At 36.9% G+C, this 18,881-nt stretch overlaps 1 protein-coding gene across 3 annotated transcripts in view; it reads left to right on the top strand.

Annotated features, from left to right (window-relative positions):
- The window catches only part of ZNF143 (zinc finger protein 143), an 84,550-nt gene that overhangs the window by 49,217 nt on the left and 16,452 nt on the right, over positions 1-18,881 (top strand). For all 3 annotated transcript variants that reach the window (XM_037840008.1, XM_037840007.1, XM_037840006.1), the window contains exons 11-13: positions 71-250; positions 12,940-13,167; positions 17,559-17,707. In XM_037840008.1, the coding sequence (XP_037695936.1) occupies positions 71-250; positions 12,940-13,167; positions 17,559-17,707 (557 nt within the window). The remainder of the gene's footprint in view (positions 1-70; positions 251-12,939; positions 13,168-17,558; positions 17,708-18,881) is intronic.

Here is an 18,881-nt window from a genome sequence, read left to right as displayed (position 1 = left end):
AAGACAATTCAGTTTTCAGTTTTTCTATATATTTTTGTACTGTTTAATTTATTCCCCTTTGTGTTTTCAGGAGAAAGGCCCTTTAAATGTCCCTTCGAAGGCTGTGGTCGGTCCTTTACAACATCAAATATCAGAAAAGTACATATTAGGACACATACAGGAGAAAGACCTTATTACTGCACAGAACCAGGATGTGGGAGGGCATTTGCCAGTGCAACCAATTACAAAAACCATGTGCGGATACACACAGGTAAGTCTGGTGTTGGTCTCAGTTCATCTCCTTTCGACTCTTGCCTCTTGCAGAAACCTTTTTACCTCATCTCTTCTTCCTTTCATTTGGCATGGTGGAAAAGAATTGAGCAACTTAAAAACGTTTTACCTTAGTGTCCCTACATTCATATATTCCACAAACAGCTTTTGAGCATCTTTTCTGTGCTCCCCTGCCAGGCATCAGAGATATATAGAGAGACAAGGTATAGTCAAGGGCAGTCTAAATGGGAAGAGAGATATTGCTCATGTAATTGCTGTAAATTGTCTACCATTGTATAACAAGGTGCTGTGAGAGCAGAGAAGGGAGCAGCCATCTCTGCAAGAATAGGGAAGCATTCAGGGAATGCTTTGCAGGGGAATTTGACTAATCGACTGAGTCCTGAAGTATACTGAGTAGAGGGAAGAATATTTCTAGCAGGGGAAATGTCACTGATAAAGGCACAGTGTTGTGAAGAAGTGTGACTTACTTAGAGAACAGAATTTGGGGTAGTTCCATGTGACTACAGCATAGAGCATATATAGAACAGAGGTATGAAGTGAGGCCAGAGGGCCTTGTGTGTCATGCTGTCATGCTAAGGGTGTTTCCTAAACTGGGCTCTTTGGACAGTGGGGAGAGGTGGTCTGTGGATGTATGCTCGCTCTTTTTTTTTTTTGAAACAGCTTTATTGAAATATAATTTACATACCATACAATTCATCCATTTCAAATAAATGATTCCATGTTTTTTAGTATATTCACAGGATTGTGCAGTCATCACCACAATCCAATTTTAGAACATTTTCATCTCCCTCAAAAGAAACCCTGTCCTTATCAGCTGTCACTCCCTATTCCACTTTTGACTATTATGAATAATGCTGTTAGGAAGATTCACGTGCAAGTTTTTGTGTAGATATGTTTTCATTTCTCTTGGGTATGTATATGCCTAGGAATAGGCTTGCTGGGTCATATGGTAACTCTGTGTTCAACGTTTTGAGGAACTGCGGAGCTGTTTTTCAAAGTGGCTGCGCTGATTTACATTCCCATCAGCAATAAGTGAGGGTTCTAATTTCTCTGTACCCTACCTAACAGTTGTTATTATCTGTCTTTTTGATTATAGCCATCCTAGTGGTTTTTTTTGTGAGATAGTGTTGATTTGTGTTTCCCTGATAGCCAATGATGAGAATCTTATCATGTGCTTATTGGCCTTTTATATACCTTCTTTGGGGAAATGTCTATTCATATCTTTTGCCCATCTTTAAATTAGGTTATATGTCTTTTTGTTGTTGAGTTGTCAGAGTTCTTTATATATTGTGAATACAAGTTCTTTATCAGATATATGATTTGCAAATATTTTCTTCCATTCTGTGGGTTGTCTTTTCAATTTCTTGATGGTATTATTTGTAACACTCAGGTTTTTAATTTCAACATTCCGGTTTGAGGATGTATTCTTTTCTTTTTTTTTAATTAGAGAAGTTGTGGGTTTACAGAACACTCATGCAAGAAATACAGTACTCCCATATACCACCCCACCACCAACACCCTGCAGTTGGTATTGAACATTTATTATAATCGATGATAGCATATTTTTATAATTGTACCCGTAACTAAAGTCCATAGTTTAATTTAGGGCTAAATGTTTATGTAGTGTAGTTCCATGGATGTTTTTAAAAATTTTATTCTTTTATCATACATACAATCTAACGTTTCCTCTTTTAATAATATCTAGATACATAACATATATCAGTTATATAATACATATATCAGTTGCTGTTGATTGAGTTCACAGTGTTGTACTGCCATCACAAGTATCCATTACCAAAACATCAATCCAAATAGAAACTCTACATTTTAAGCCTTAACTTCCCATTCCCTATCCCCACCCTGTCTCCTGGTAACCTGTATTAACTCTATGAGTTTGCTTATTCTAATTGTTTCAAATTGGTGAGATCATACAATATTTGTCCTTTTGTGCCTGGTTTATTTCACGCAACATGATGTCTTCAGGATTCATCCATGTTGTTGCATGTATCAGGACTTCATTCCTTTTTACAGCTGAATAATATTCCATTGTATGTATATACCACATTCTATTTATCCATTCTTCAGTTGATAGACCCTTGTATTGCTTCCATCTTTTGGCAATTGTGAATAATGCCGCTGTGAACATCAGTGGGCAATATCTGTTTGAGTCCCTGCTTTCAGTTCTTTTGGGTATATACCTAATAGTGGGATTTTCAAGTTGTATAGTAGTTCTACACTTAGCTTTCTGAGGAACTGCCAAACTGTCTTCCACAGCGGCTACACCATGTTTCATTGCCACCAGCAGTGAATGAGTGTTCCTGTTTCTCTGCATCCTCTCCAACATTGTTGTTTTCCATTTTCTTAATAGCAGCTATTCATTCTAATGAGTGTGAAATAGTTTCCCATTGTGGTTCTGATTTGCATTTCCCTGATGGCTCATAATGTTGAGCATCTTTTCAAGTGCTTTTTGGCCATTTGTATACTTTTTAGATAGATGTCTGTTTCACATCTTTTGCCCATTTTTTTCCTTGCAATTTTATTGAAATATGGTCACATACCATACAGTCATCCAAAGTGTACAATCATTTGTTCACAGCATCATCATATAGTTGTGCATTCGTCACCACAGTCAATATTTGAACATTTTCATTACTCAAAAAAATAATAAAAATAAAAATCAGAATAAAAATAAAAGTAAAAAAGAACACACAAAACAACCCATTCCCCCCTATGATTCATTTACTTTTTTGTCCCCATTTTTCTACTTATCTGTCCATATACTGGATAAGGGGAGTGTGAGCCACAAGGTTTTCTACAATCACACGGCCATACCATGTAAGCTATATTGTTATACGCTTGTCTTCAAGAGACAAGGCTACTGGGTTGCAGTCCAACAGTTTAAGATATTTCCTTCTAGCTATTCTAATACACTAACAACTAAAAAGGGATATGTTTATAACATAGAAGAATAACCTCCAGAATGACCCCTTGACTCCATTTGAAATCTCTCAACCACTGAAACTGTTTCATTTCTCTTCCCCCTTTTGGTCAAGAAGGTTTTCTCAATCCCATGATGCCAGGTCCAGACTCATCCTTCAGAGTCATGTCCCACATTGCCAGGGAGATTTACACCCCTGAGAGTCATGTCCCACATAGGAGGGAGGGCAGCAAGTCCACCTGCCAAGTTGGCTTAGAGAGACAGGCCACATCTGAGCACAGAAGAGGTTCTCTGGGGGTGACTCTTAGGCACAATTATTTGTACATTTAGCTTCTCCTAAACATATTTTGCCCATTTTTAAATTGGTTGTCTTTTTGTTGTTAAGCTGAATGATTTCTTTATATATTCTGGATATCAGTCCTTTACATCTTGGTTAGATTTATTCATAGATATCTGATTCTTTTAGTTGTTATTGTAAATGGAATTTTTTTCTTGATTTCTTCTTCCAGTTGTTCATTGTTTGTGTATAGAAACTCTACTGATTTGTGGATATTGATCCTGTACCCTGCTACACTGCTGAATTCACTTACTAGCTCTAAGAGCTTTGTTGTGTATTTTTCAGGGTTTTCTGTATATAGGATCATATCATCTGCACATAGGGAAAGTTTTACTTCTTCCTTTCCAATTTGGATGCCTTTTATTTCTTTTTCTTGCTTAATTGCTCTGACAGGGACTTCCAATAGAATGTTGAATAACAGTGGTGACATTGGGCATTTTTGTCTTGTTTCTGATCTCAGAGGGAAAGCTTTCAATCTTTAACTATTAGGTAAGATGTTAGCTGTGGGCTTTTCATATATGCCCTTAATTATGTTGAGGAATTTTCCTTCTATTCCTAGTGTTCTAAGTGTTTTTATCAAGAAGGGGTGCTGTATTTTATCAGATGCCTTTTCTGCATCAATTGACATGGTATGTTTTTTTTCCTTCATTCTGTTAATGTTGTATTAATTAATTTTCTCATGCTTAACCATCCTTTAATATGAGAGATAAATCCCACTTGATCATAATGTATAAGTCTTTTAATGTGATGTTGGATTTAGTTTGTTAGTATTTTGTTAAGGTTTTTGCACTTATATTCATAAGAAATATTGGTCTGTAGTTTTCGTTTCTTGTGGTATCTATATCTGACTTCAGTTGAGGGTGATGTTGGCCTCATGGAATGAGTTTGGAAGTGTTGCCTTGTCTTCAATTTTTTGGAAGAGTTTGAGCAGAATTGGAGTTAAATCTTCTTGGGATGCTTGGTAGAATTTCCCTGTGAAGCCATCTGGTCCTGGGCTTTTCTTTTTTGGGAGGTTTTTGATTACTTGATTCAATCTCTTCACTAGTAATTGGTTTGCTGATATCTTCTGTTTCTTCTTGAGCTAAAGTAGGTATTTTGTGTGTTTCCAAGAATTGGTCCATTTCATCTAGGTTATCTAATTTACTGGCATACAGTTGTCATAGTCTCCTCTTATAGTCCTTTTATTTCAGCGGATTCAATAATATCCCTTTTGTCATTTCTGATTTTTATTATTTGTATCCTCTTTCATTTTTTGTTTGTCAGTCTAGCTAAAGGTTTGTTGATTATATTGATTTTTTCAAAGAACCAACTTTTGTTTTTGCTGATTCTCTCTATTGTTTTTTTGTTCTCTATTTCATTTATCTCCTCTCTGATCTTTGTTATTTCCTTCCTTCTCACTTTGAGTTTAGTTTGTTCTTCTTTTTCTAGTTCTTCCAATTTTTGATATTATGTCTGATTTGAAGGCTTTCTTCTTTTTTAATGTAAGTATTTAGAGCTCTAAATTTCCCTCTCAGCACTGCCTTTGCTGCATTCCATAAGTTTTGGTTTGTTGTATTTTCATTTTCATTCACCTCGTTTCCTAATTTCACTTCTTATTTCCTCTTTAATCTATTGGCTGTTTAAGATTATGTTGCTTAATTTCCACATGTTTGTGATTTTTCCATTTCTCCCTCTGTTATTGATTTCTAGCTTCATTCCATTGTGTTCAGAGAATATACATTGTATGATCTCAGTGGTTTTTAATTTATTGAGACTTGTTTTGTGACTCAACCTATGGTCTAGCCTAAGAGAATGATCCATGTGCACTTGAGAAGAATGTGTATTCTGTTTTCATTGGTTCAGGTTTCTATATATGTTTGTTAGGGCTAGTTAGTTTAGTGTATCATTTAGGTCCTGTATTTCCTTATTGATCTCCTAACTCGATGTTCTATCCATTATTGAGAGAGGTCTGTTAAAGTCTCCTAGTTTTAATATAGAACTGTCAATTCCTACCTTCAAATCTGTATTTGTTTCATATATTTTGGGGCTCTGATATTAGGTACATATATATGTATAATTGTCACATCTTCCTGTCGAATTGTCCCATTTTTCAGTATATAATGACTTCTCTGTCCCCTGTAGCTGTTTTTACTTAAAGTTTATTTTATCTGGTATTAGTAGAGCCACCCTAGCTCTCTTTTGGTTAATACTTGTGTGGTATATTTTTTTCCATCCTTTCACCATCAACCTACTTGTATCTTTGACTTTAAGCTGGGTCTCTTGCAGAGGGCATGTAATTGGGTCATGCTTTTTTATCCATTCTACCAGTCTCTGCCTTTCCACTGTTTAATCCACTTACATTTAAAGTCACTACTGATAACACAGGACTTCCTCCTGCCATTTTGCTATTTAGCCTTTGTAAGTCCTTTACCTTTTTTGTCCCATACTGCTGTTAAAGCCAACTTATATATTTATTTGCTTATGTATTTATTTACCATATTTAGTGCCTTCTCACTTCTGTCTGGATATGTTTTTCATCTGTTTTCCTTCTGGTTACTATGGGGTTTACATTTAACATCCTAAATATATAATAATTGTACTTGGTTTGATACCAACTTAACTGCAATAGCATGCCCATATACTGATCCTATACCTCACCCCCCCCCCCCCTTTTTGGACTTGTTACCACTTATATCTTTGTACATTGTATGTCAAAAAAATCTAGGTTTGTCATTGCTTTTTATGCATTTGCATTTTAGCACCTAGGAAGTAAGAAGTGGAGTTACATACCAAATAATACAATACAATAACACTGGCATTTACAGTTACCCAAATGATTACCTTTACTGCAGGTCTTTATTTCTTTTAATTTTAATTTTTTATTTTTATATTCATTTTATTGAGATATATTCACATACCACGCAGTCATACAAAACAAATTGTACATTCGATTGTTCACAGTACCATTACATAGTTGTATATTCATCACCAAAATCAATCCCTGACACCTTCATTACCACACACACAAAAATAACAAGAATAATAATTAAAGTGAAAAAGAGCAATTAAAGTAAAAAAGAACATTAGGTGCCTTTGTTTGTTTTTTTCCTTACCCCATTTTTCTACTCATCCATCCATAAACTAGACAAAGGGGAGTGTGGTCCTTATGGCTTTCCCAATCCCACTGTCACCCCTCATAAGCTACATTTTTATACAATCGTCTTCAAGACTCATGGGTTCTGGGTTGTAGTTTGCTAGTTTCAGGTATCCACCACCAGCTACCCCAATTCATTAGAACCTAAAAAGTGTTGTCTATATTGTGCGTAAGAGTGCCCATAGAGTGACCTCTCGGCTTCTTTTGGAATCTCTCTGCCACTGAAGCGTATTTCATTTCCCCCTTTTGGTCAAGAAGTTGTTCTCCAAGAAGATGTACTTTTAAGAAAACTTAAGTAAACTTGGTAAAGTCTAAGGGATAAGAAAATAAATCTCATCTGGAATCATTCTTTAATAAATTTCAGTTTTCTGTTTGCTTTTTTTTTTTTTAAATCATGGTACTCAGACTAACCCTTGATATGGAACAAATACACATGTAAAATTTCACTTAATATAAATGTTAGTTTTTTAACTAACTGCCAAGTAACTTCACAGAAATCTTTGGTATTAAACCTCTAGGGTGGTACTTCTTATTTTAGGTCTCAGACTACTCTAAAATCAGGTGAACTATGGACACAATCCCTCCCTTAAACAGCAAAAATTTCAGGGAGATCATGAACCCCCTGAAGCCCAGTAACTGATTTCTATGGATTCCAGGTTAACCCCTGCTTTAGCTTAACTGCAGAAATGTTAACATACAGTATTCATACAGATCTAAGATAATTAGTATGAAACAGATTTGGACTTCTCCCCAAAAAGGGGATTTGGGAGACTGTGTTTTACATGTAGAATTAGGAATTTGATGTTACCGATAAAGGTGTTATTATTCCATTAGTAATAAACCTGAAACATCATAAATAATTTAATGAAAAAAGCTATGAAAAACAAAGTGTTATATATTTTCATTTTAAAAATAAAAAGTTAAGATGATTATACATTTGTATCTGATTAACTTGTACACAAAAGAAACACAATTTTAAGTATTGTGTACAATTGTGTACAACTTCACTACATCATTTCCTTTCCTCAAACATTTTAAGTTTTTAAAAAACAAGGCTGGAGGGGATGTGGTAGGAGTAGGAAGGGGATGTGGTGGGTGTCATACTGGCATTTAATATTAATTCCTGGGATTAACTTTTAAATAGCTTTTCCCTACCAAAGCAGTTGGCTGTTTTGAAAAACAACTTAAGTGTGTGACCCAAAGAATTAAAAGCATTTCTATAATCATAAAACCAAAAAGAGAACCTCTAAAAGCACAGATAAATTAGAGAGAACTGAGCCCCAGAGGCATACATGCAAACACCTGTCTACCTGACATTTAAGATGAAGCAGCACAATGAATGGATCATGATGGGGGGGGGGGGGGGGCAAAAATGTCAGGAACACCCTAACATGTTTAGTTTAAGAATCAATTGTTTACTAGATCAAGGTGAATTGAGAAAAACACAAAATGCTCAAAAACAAGTACTTCTGGACACTGGTTTTGTAATTATTTAGCTTATGATAGCTCTTTTCACCATTTGAATCTATTGCTTTTATATTTAAGAAACTTCCATAAAAAGCCTTCACATACCAGACACTGCAACTGTCTCACTGGATAGTCCTAAAAATGGCACTACAAGAGTACATGTTATTTTGCTTTGAATTAAGAGGTGAGAAATTTGAAAAAAAAAGCAAGGCTAAAATTTTCTCATTGCAATGAATTATACAGAAGTCTCACCAGAAATTCTTACATTTCAATTTATGTCACTAAGTTAACCAAGTTTGAACATGAATTTCTGTATTAATAAAGTCTGAATAATTATGTTATCTTGAATTTTAGTAAAATATTTATCGAAAGTTTTGGGAACAAAACAAAATGGGTAAGTGAAATACATTATATATCTCATTGGGATAAATTGTCAACCTCCTTCCCAACAACCTTCTACTTCTTCCTCTTCCAAAGTCTCAGGGAGAGTTTGCAAATGAGAGTAAAACAGCTTGCTTAGAACACAGACGCTTTTCTGAACAGTTTCTCTGGTGACATCTGCTTGCCTTACTTTTAGTGCCTTGGCTTCAATTTGCCGATAGCAAGAGATACCATATACTGTGGTTCCATTTCCATTTCTGGGTGGCAAGTGAAAAAATACAGTATCTTCCTGGTAGTTATGAGCCCCATCTGGTAAGGCAAGGAAGGGCAAATATTTCCATTCTTCAGGTAAAGTGTGGCTGTCATGTCCATCTCCTGGAATCAGGGGCGGGTAAGAAAATTCAACCTGGCAGCCCTTCTTGTGGTGAAAGCCGACCACCACGATGTGCAGTACGGGCCCCCGGGGGGCGCCGTCGCCGCTCCGCCCGGCCTTCTCCATGGGTGGCCGCCCAGGGCCCGCACGACGACGGCTTCAACCGCCAAGGGTGGCAGGCGCGGAGGGCCGGGCGACCCCGCGGTCCCCAGGAGGACGGAGAGGGGGCGGACTTGAGGTGTCAATGAGGGCCGCGCAAGGGGCGCGCAGGAGGCCGAGCAGCTCCGACAGCTCCGCGCCGCCCCCGGCAGCAGCAGCAGCTCTCGCCTCATCCACTTCCGCAGCTTCCGGCAGGTCTTTATTTCTTTATGCTGCTTTGAACCACTATCTAGTGTCCTTTCCTTTCAATCTGAAGAACTTCTTTTAGCATTATTTGTAGGGCCAGTCTACTGGTGATGAAGTCCCTCAGCTTTTGTTTATCTGGAGATGTCTTCATCCCTTCCTCATTTTTGAAAGACAGTTTTGCTTTCCAAGATAACAAAATTCTTGGCTACCACTTGTTTTCCTTTAGCACTTTAAGTATTACAACCCCCTGCCTTCTTGCCTCCGTGGTTTCTGATGAGAAATCATGACTCAATCTAATTGGGACTCCCTTGTACGAAACACGTTGCTTTTCTTTTGCGGCTTTCAGAATTCTCTCCTTGTCCTCTACATTTGATAGTGTAATCAGTATTTGATGGATTGTATTTTTCTTCGTTTTTATCCTGTTTGGTGTTCTCTGAGTTTCTTGGTTGTGCATATTCACCTCTTTTGCTATGTTTAGGAAGTTCTTTGTCTATTCCTTCTGTCCCTTTCTCTCTTTCTTCTCCTTTTGGGATTCCCATAATGCATATATTGTGCTTGATGGTGTCCCATAGCTGTCTTTGGCTATTTTCACTTTTAATATTTCTTTTATTCTTTCTGCTTCTCAGCCTGACTCATTTCACGTGTCTTGTCTTATCTTCAAATTCACTGATTCTTTCTTCTGGCAGCTCCAGTCTGCTCTTGAAACTCTACCGGGCATTTTTCATTTCAGTTATTGTGGTCTTCAACTCCAGTAGTTCTGTTTGGTTCCTTTGTAAAATCTCTACCTCTTTACTTAGTCTCTCATATTGTTTGTTCATTGTTTTCCTGATATACTTTGGTTCTTTTTCTGTACTTTCCTTCCTTTCCTTGAGCAATTTTAAGATTATTTTTTAAAGGCTTTGTTTGGTATGTCTCATTCTCATCTTCTTTGTTCGTGTTTGCTATATTTTTATCTTCTTCCTTGGATGAGCCATCATTTCCTGTTTCTTTGTTTCTCTTGTACTCTTTTGTTGCACACTGTACATTTTAACCGTTTAAATATTAAGTCTGGGATTTACTCCCTGGGATGTCTGTTTCTTGGTTTTGTAACCAGTTGGTGATAAGACAGAGATTTTCTTGAGCTTCAGTCCTTTTATCAGGAAGGTCTGCCCAAGGTGTATGTAGTGTGCAGGATTTTCCTTGTCTTTCTAGACCTCTGTCTTGCCTGGGTTTATGGGTTTTTGCTGTTTACAAGAGTTTGGTTGTCCCCTCTGTTTCCCAGGAGACAGACCACCCTCTCCCAGTTATATAGTTAGTTAATTGGTGTTCTAAGTGTTTCGTCTTATGCACACATTCTTGGTGAATTATAATACAGCCATTTAAGAACCTTTTCATGATATTTGGAGAAATTGGCTGGGGTTTTTGGATGGGCTCAGAAAACATTATTACTTTTCCTATATGAATAATGGAATGTAGCCTCATTATCTGAAAGCTTGCAATTCAACATGTTTTATGGGCCAAGTTAGATTCCCATAAGCGGGATGCCTGAATTAATTTTGGCCAAACTGATGTCTGTGGCTGCACATTGGATTCATCTTTTTAAAAGAGACCAAGTCCCCAGATCCTTACTGTAAAGAGTCTGACTGAAGAGATGCCTGGGCATCAGTATATATCAAAAGCTCCCCAGATCTTTTATGTGCAGTCTTGGTTGAGAAGATGTAAAGAGATCCAGTAGGTAGTTGTAAATGTTGGTCTGACTCAAGAAGTAGATGTGGGCTGGAAGAAGAGATTGGTTGATGATCACCATAATGCTATACGTGGTGTCCAAAGATTTAGCCGTTAAAATGCAGTCCAGTCTTGTGAGGTTAACCAAATGACTGGTGAGCTGTGCAACTAGCCAACAGGAAGTTCAAGAGAGCAGTCCTACTCAAGTCTGGACTGTGGTTTGGTGCCACCTGGTGGCAGTTGTGTGCTCCAGCCTAAATATCAGTAAGAACAATTTTCTGAGTTGGAATTGCCTGCCACTTCCCTGCCTGGCCCTGCCCTCATATCTTCCCTGTAACCATCCACCAAGATAAGAACTTTGACCTGCCCTGCTCTGAGAATGGGACTGGGAGAAAACAGGAAGCAGTCTCCAATAACTTTATTTACAAATATATTTACTCTGGGTTACATTAGCATTAGATTTTACTGTTTGTGGGTAGTTTCACTGTGTTTGGAACCATGAGAAAAAACACAATTAATTACCCAAGGAAGGGTACATTTAAACTAGGACATACACAGGTATGCTCACATGTGTATACACATTTTAGAAATTATAGGTTCACATCAATGCCTCCAATTCCAGTCTGTCCCCACAGGGTTCTCTTTTCTTACCCGATTGCATATGTATCTGTCCCTTCTTCCACAGGGAGCACCCTTGCTTCCAACAGCATTGGCAGAACTATTCATTTGTTAAGTCTTTTATTACATTTCAAATAGTTTTGGAATTGCTTCATCCATACCACTACAATAAGCAAACCTATTAAAAATACTTGAATTGTTGGCAATTCTTACCCACCCACCCCCAACTCACCCAAGACTGAGGACATTAATCAAATGCTGTGTATGTGAGTTATGTGGATTAGTTTATTCTTTCTTCCTCCACCCTCCATCCCTTCCAGTTAATGTTATTCATTAAAGCTACAATTAGATTCATTTGTTCCAGTTTGTTTTCAGTTTTAAGTTCCCCCAACCACGTTAACACTGTCTAGATGTTTTATGATATTTAGTAATTATTGTTAATTTTGTTTACATTCTGTTAAAAAAAAATCCTTCACATATACAATCTTCAATATTTACAGATGAAATAGAATGCTATCTGGAGCTGTTTCAGAATATTCCAGAGTAGGAGGAAGGGGGATAATGTATGAATAAATTAAACAAGACTGGCCATGAACTGATAATTGTTGAAGCTGGGTGATTGGTACATGTGAAGTTTATTATTACACTGTTTCTCTGTACTTTTGTGTATGTTTGATATTTCCTGTATAAAAAGTTCTAAAAATGTATGTGTTGTCTGTATTGTTCTCAGGTTGTTTCATGGAACAAGAATTATAGTTTTTATTTCCCTTTGTATTACCTAGTTGTTTTTAGTGGATGCTCAGTTGCTTTTAATTGGACATAAGAAGTCAAGTGAAGTTAATGTGAAACATATGTGTGCCTTTAGATATATTAAGCTATCCAACTATGTCTGATAGACTTTTTAGAAAACCCTTTTTTATTATCCTTTAAAAACCCTTAGGGTAAGCTTCATTAGTTATAGTAATAAGTGAATTTATCATTGTTATTATTAGTATAATATTAATGATAGCTGTATAATCTAGTTACAGGAAACAGTAAATTCCAGTTTCGTCAAAGCTAAGAGTTAAAGTGAGCAACATCTCCATCTTTACTTTTCTTATCCCCTGAAATTAAGGAAAAATTGGTAACTTTGATGCACATGGACTGCACTCAGCTTGCAAACTGCCTTTTGCACCAATTCAAAGCCATAGTTAGAAGTCTTTTCTTGCATGCAACCTCATAGCAAAATGGGAAGGGATTTGGTAACTAGTTATTTGTGCCTTTAGTGTCTTTTTTTCCTAGGGAGGTATGAAATGATCATGGCCTAAATGTATCAAAGTTGATTTGGGTTTTTTTGTGTTTTTGTTTTGTTTTTGGTACTGTTCTTTATTTAGGGGAAAAGCCATATGTTTGTACTGTCCCTGGCTGTGACAAAAGGTTTACAGAATATTCCAGTTTGTACAAACACCATGTTGTTCACACTCACTCCAAACCATACAACTGTAACCACTGTGGGAAGACATACAAGCAGATCTCCACGCTGGCCATGCACAAACGGACAGCTCACAATGACACTGAGCCCATCGAGGAGGAGCAAGAAGCCTTCTTTGAGCCTCCCCCAGGTGAGGGCTTCATCTCGTGCTTGAGAATCAATGGTTATGAACATAATTTATGATTCATAGCATTTTCTCACATGATCAAGTTTTAGTCTTAAGACTGTTTTGTCTCTTTAACTGATGCTTTCAGAAACTGTGTTTTGCCTATTTTGGATGTCTCCTTTCCTGAGAGCCTTAGCTGTGTAGTCTTCATCATGCTGCCCTTTACAGCTGATTCGTCAGTCACTCTTTCTTCACAGGTGAAAAAAAGTTGGTTAAGTAGAAGGGAAAGAACAAATCATTACCTGCTCAAATGATTCCCTATAGTCCTAATTCGTATTTTCAGGTATTTGTCGTGCATTAATAAAATAACAATTCCTTCAGTCCTAAATGCTATCTTTTTCTTGAGCCAAAACACTGTAACTGTACATGGTTAGATAATACAATAATTGAATCCTTTCAGAATGTTAGAAAGCAGGCTTTTAATGATGTCAAACTTAGGTTGTAAGACTCTTCCTTTTTATAAGTTTCTTCATTCTCTTCCTTAAGTGTTGATTTTTTATATTGTCAGAATTTCTTGTATTTTAGAAAATAGTACACAATGTAATCAATGTTTTATTTTTAAAAAAACCGAACTAAGATTGTTTTTCCAGGGATAGTATGATTTGTGTTCCTTTTCTCTCACATGATCCCCTTGTTTTTGTAACCCATTAGAATAATGGTATATAAATAGCTGTGAAATAGAACAAGAAGAAACAAGTAATGACTGTTATGATAACCATAGCCACTGGTTTTGAAAAACTCTTAGATTAGCATAGTAAGTCCTTTTTTGGAGGGGGGGAAACATATTTGCCCCCTTTCTGGCTTCATGGACCACTTCATAGAAAGTTATGGAAGAAGAAAGGGACCAGTAATCTTTCTAGTTGCCAAGTATAGCAGTAATAGACTTAACTGGTTTACTTGCTTGTTCTTTATGAAATAAAGAAGTGGGTAGAGGTTTCTGTTCTGTTGCTTATTAAATGATTAACCTTACTCTAGATAATAGGCTATTATATTGTCTTTACTCAATGGTATCATTGTATACTGATGACTTAAAGTCATTTGTGTTAAAGACTAAGTATTTTAGTATCAGTAGGTTGTGTTTACAAACCATTCAGGTTTTGTGGTTAATGTTTAAAAAGATTGTCTTACCACTTTTAATGATTTCTTAAATGAATGCAAGAACTTTGTGCATACCTGTCTTTTTGGAAGGATTATTTGCCAGTCATTTTTCCTTTGTAGTTCCTCCCCTCCCTGGCCGCAGCACACATGTACAGTATGACACAATCACTCCAACCAAGAGAACAAAAGAGATCCTCCAAAATTAGAACACTTAAATTTGATTGTGGAAAGGTTTGATTTGGTTTGGCTTTGCAAAAGTGGAGGTGGAAGAATTGGAAGGAGGTGCCGGGGGCTGTTTCATTATTTCAGAATATGATACTTTTATATTTTTTAATACAGTTTTGTTGAGATATATTCACATACCCTACAGTCATCCACAGTGTACAATCAGTTATTCCCAGTACCATCATATAGTTGTGCATTCATCACCGGAATTGATTTTGGAACATTTTCCTTATTCCAAAAGAAATAAAAGTAAAAAAGAACACCTAAAACATTCCACCACCACTCATTCCACCCTATTTTTTATTTAGTTTTTGTCCCCATTTTTCTAGTCATCTGTCCATATACTGGATAAAGGGAGTGTGAGCCACCAGGTTTTCACAGTCACACAGTCACACCATGTAAGCTACGTAGTTATGCAGTCACCTTCATGAATCAACTGGGTTGCAGTTCAACAGTTTCAGGTATTTCCTTCTAGCTATTCCAATGCATTAAAAACTAAAGAGGGATATCTATATAGCACATAAGAATGCCCTCCAGAGTGACCTCACAACTCCATTTGAAATCTCTCTGCCACTGAAATTCTATTTTGTTTTATTTCACTTCCCCTTTTTGGTCAAGAAGATTTTCTCAATCCCATGATACCAGGTCTAGGCTCATCCCCAGGAGTCATGTCCCATGTTGGCCAGGAAAATTTACATCCCTAGGAGTCATGTCCTACATAGTGGGGAGGGCAGTGAGTTCACCCGGGCTGAGAGAGAGAGAGAGAGGCCACATCTGAGCAACAAAAGAGGTTCTCTGGGGGAGACTCTTAGGCACAATTATAAGTAAGCTTAGACTCTCTTTTGCAGTAACAAGCTTCATAAGGACAAGTCCCAAGATTGAGGGCTCATCCAACTAAATTATTAGTCCTCAAAGTTTGTAAGAATATCAGTAATAACCCAAGTGGGAAGGTCCAGCATTTCTGCCTTTTTCCCCCATTCTTCATGGGGAGGCTGCAAATATATTTTTGTTCTCTGCCAAAATTACTTTGGGATGTATCAGGATTTCACACTACCCTGTACAAACCTACCAAATCTCACTTCCTGTTCAAAGTTCCATGTAATTGTGGTATTTGAATAAACTGACCTTGCAAGTAAAATTATTTAGTGTGCTGCAGAAAATATAGATCCTGCACCAAATAAATATTTCTTCCCTTGCTCTCTCACATAGAAGTTGAAGTTTTAAAACACAGTATCGTCCTTTACCCTTTGGCCTGATTTGCTTTAGTCCTAATCAGATCCTCTTCATTCATAATTCTAATTGAAGTCTGAACACTTTTTCAGCTTTTTTTAAACAGTTGCTGTATGAGGCAATACTGACATTCATAGCTGCTGAGCTGTAGCTCTGAGTTTCAGGTATCACACAGATACCCAAAGTTCCAGAGACAGACTAGGTTATACACAAAGAGCTCAGCATCTCAGAATTTGAAGATAACCATTACAACTCAGGAATAGATGTGACTGCTGTAAGAGCTTACAATCTAAGGACCATTACAATAAGCGTTCCCCTGATAATGTGTGCTCTAAGATTAAATTCTCAGAGTTTACACGTTGTAGTTAGTTTATGTTAGTGAGGCATTACAATGTTTATCTTTTTTGTTTCTGGCATACTTCACTCAAAATGATGTCCTCAAGATCCATTCATCTAATTGCGTGTCTCACAGCTTCATTCCTTCTTGCAGCTGCTCAATATTCTATTGTATGCATACACCACAGTTCACCATTCTGTTCATCATACGATGTACCCTTAGGCCACTTCCATGCATTGCAAATTGTGAATACTGCCACCATAATTACCAATATGCCAGTATCCACTCATTTCCCTGTTCTCAGATCTTCCAAGTATATACCACATAATGAGGTTGCAGGACTTTATGGCACCCGCATCATTAGCTTCTTGTGGAACCATCACACTGTCCTCCAGGTAGGCTACACCATTCTACTTTCCCACCAGCAGTAAATTGGTACATCCTTCTCTCCATGTTTTTCTCCAGCACTTTTATCTTTGTGTTTTTTCCTGCAATTTTATAGAGATATATTCACATGCCATACAATTATCCACAGTGTACAGTCTGTTGTTCACAGTATCATCATGTAGTTGTGCATTCATCACCACAGCACTTGAAAATAATCATTATTCCTAAAAAAAAATTTTAAGAATAATAAAAAAGATTTAAAAAAATTAAAATACCATACAAAGCAATATAATAATTAGGTCAGACAACACAAGAATCCTGTACCCTTCCCCTATGTCCTCCTTTCTTAGACATTTAGCTTTGGTATATTACCTTTGTTACATTTAACAATGTTACTGTTAATCACAGACTCCAGTTTGCTTTGATTATATTTTTCCCCAATACCGTCCCTTTTTCAATACCTTGCAAGGTTAATGTATATTTGTTATCCCATATGTAAAAACATTTTTACATTTATACATTTCATCACAATCCTTGACCATGCTAGGTTTCACTAAGTTATACTGTCCCAGTCTTTATCACCTCTTTCCTTCTGGTGTTGTACATACACCTAGCCCTCCTCTTTCAGCTTTACTCACAGACGTTTTTGTTCAGTGCACTTACAGTGTTGTGCTACCATCACACAGTTTTATGCTATCCATTTCTGGATCTATACAATCAATCCTTTTGAACATTCTATAGTCCTTCAGCATCAAATGCCCAATCTCTACCTGCTTTCTACCTCCTGATAACCTGTGTTCTCAGCTTTTAACCCTCAACATTTGCTCATTAATGTTAGTATCTGTCCTTTTGTTTCTGGCTGACTTCACTCAACATAACATCCTCAAGGTTCATCCATGTTATTGAATGTTCCATGACTTTGTTCTGTCTTACAGCTGCATAATATTCCATTGTGTGAGAATATAATACATATACATTTTAATCTGTATAGTTTTCTTTTTAATATTTAAATGTCCTCTGTTGTCTAAAAGCTTGCTTGGTTGATCAAATAAATATTTGATTCATTTGTTTTAAACAGGTCAAACTGAGGATGTTCTTAAAGGGCCCCAGATCACATATGTTACGGGTGTAGACGGGGAGGATGTTGTATCTGCACAAGTAGCCACAGTAACCCAGTCTGGATTGAGTCAACAAGTTACACTCATATCCCAGGATGGAACTCAGCATGTAAGTATCCACCAAAAGCCAACCAAATTAAATGATGCTTTTCTTAACATAGGCTTGAAAGATCCCAATTGAGAAATTTGTGCCCTGGAATATCAAGTCACAAAGTTTGGACTTCAACCTGTAGACAGTTGCAGATCCCCTGTAGGTTTTTTCAGTAGTGTGCTGAAAGAGACCCCAGACAGGAAAATTAGTAGACAGGAATGAATGTGACTCTGTAGAAGTCAGATGGTGTTATTGGTATAACTCAAGTGTAAGGTGAATAAAGGTCAGAACCACGGTGAGATTGAGGGCTTGAAAAGTAATGGATCCATGTGAAAGACAGCTCAGAGAAGGGATAGAATGTGATGGTTGATTAGATCCAGGAGGTGAGATTGAGAAATCGGCAGGGTCTTGGCTGAGGAGGCAAGGATATGACGGCATCATTAAAAGATCCTGATAAGTCAGTGATGGGCAAGTCTGTAAAATTCCCAAAATGTGACTCCTTTCAGCAATCATGAGCATTCACACAACTGGCTTCACAGAGTTGGTGGAACAGGTATCTTGATTGTCTCAGGAAAATTGCAGTATAATGGTTTTTCTCTGATAGACGGATTTGTTGTTGTTCTGCATGCTACTAGCATAAAATAATTCAGATTTTATTTTATTTTTAAGCTCTTGCCAAAGTTCTCTAAGTACCTGGTGGAAATAGGCACATGGGGTATGATGTGCTTCTTTATCCTCACACAGAACTCTCTCCCATCTGTCTCTCTTAATGCTAAACCATCCATGATTAATCTGTCCTTTGTTTTGATAACTCTTAACATGCTGATGTTATCTAGGAGGCAGAAGATATTCAGGATTGGAAAATACAAAGCACTTGAACCATTCTCTTCATCCCCCTTTGCCTCACTTTTTTTTTTTTTAATTCAATTTTATTGCAATATATTCACATACCATACAGTCATACAAAGCATATATTCAGTTGTTTACAGTACTATTATATAGTTATGCGTTCATCACCGAAATTAATTTTTGAACATTTTCATTACCACACACACAAAAATAATAAGAATAAAAATTAAAGTGAAAAAGAACAATTCAAGTAAAAAAAGAACACTGGGTCCCTTTTTTTTTTTTTTTTTTTTTTTGCCCCCATTTTTCTACTCATCCCTCCATACACTGGACAAAGGGGAGT

Source organism: Choloepus didactylus, chromosome 6, assembly GCF_015220235.1.
Source record: "Choloepus didactylus isolate mChoDid1 chromosome 6, mChoDid1.pri, whole genome shotgun sequence".
Taxonomy (NCBI): domain Eukaryota; kingdom Metazoa; phylum Chordata; class Mammalia; order Pilosa; family Megalonychidae; genus Choloepus; species Choloepus didactylus.
The sequence above is the reverse complement of the archived record's forward strand: the minus strand, read 5'-3'. Positions and strand labels throughout refer to the sequence as shown.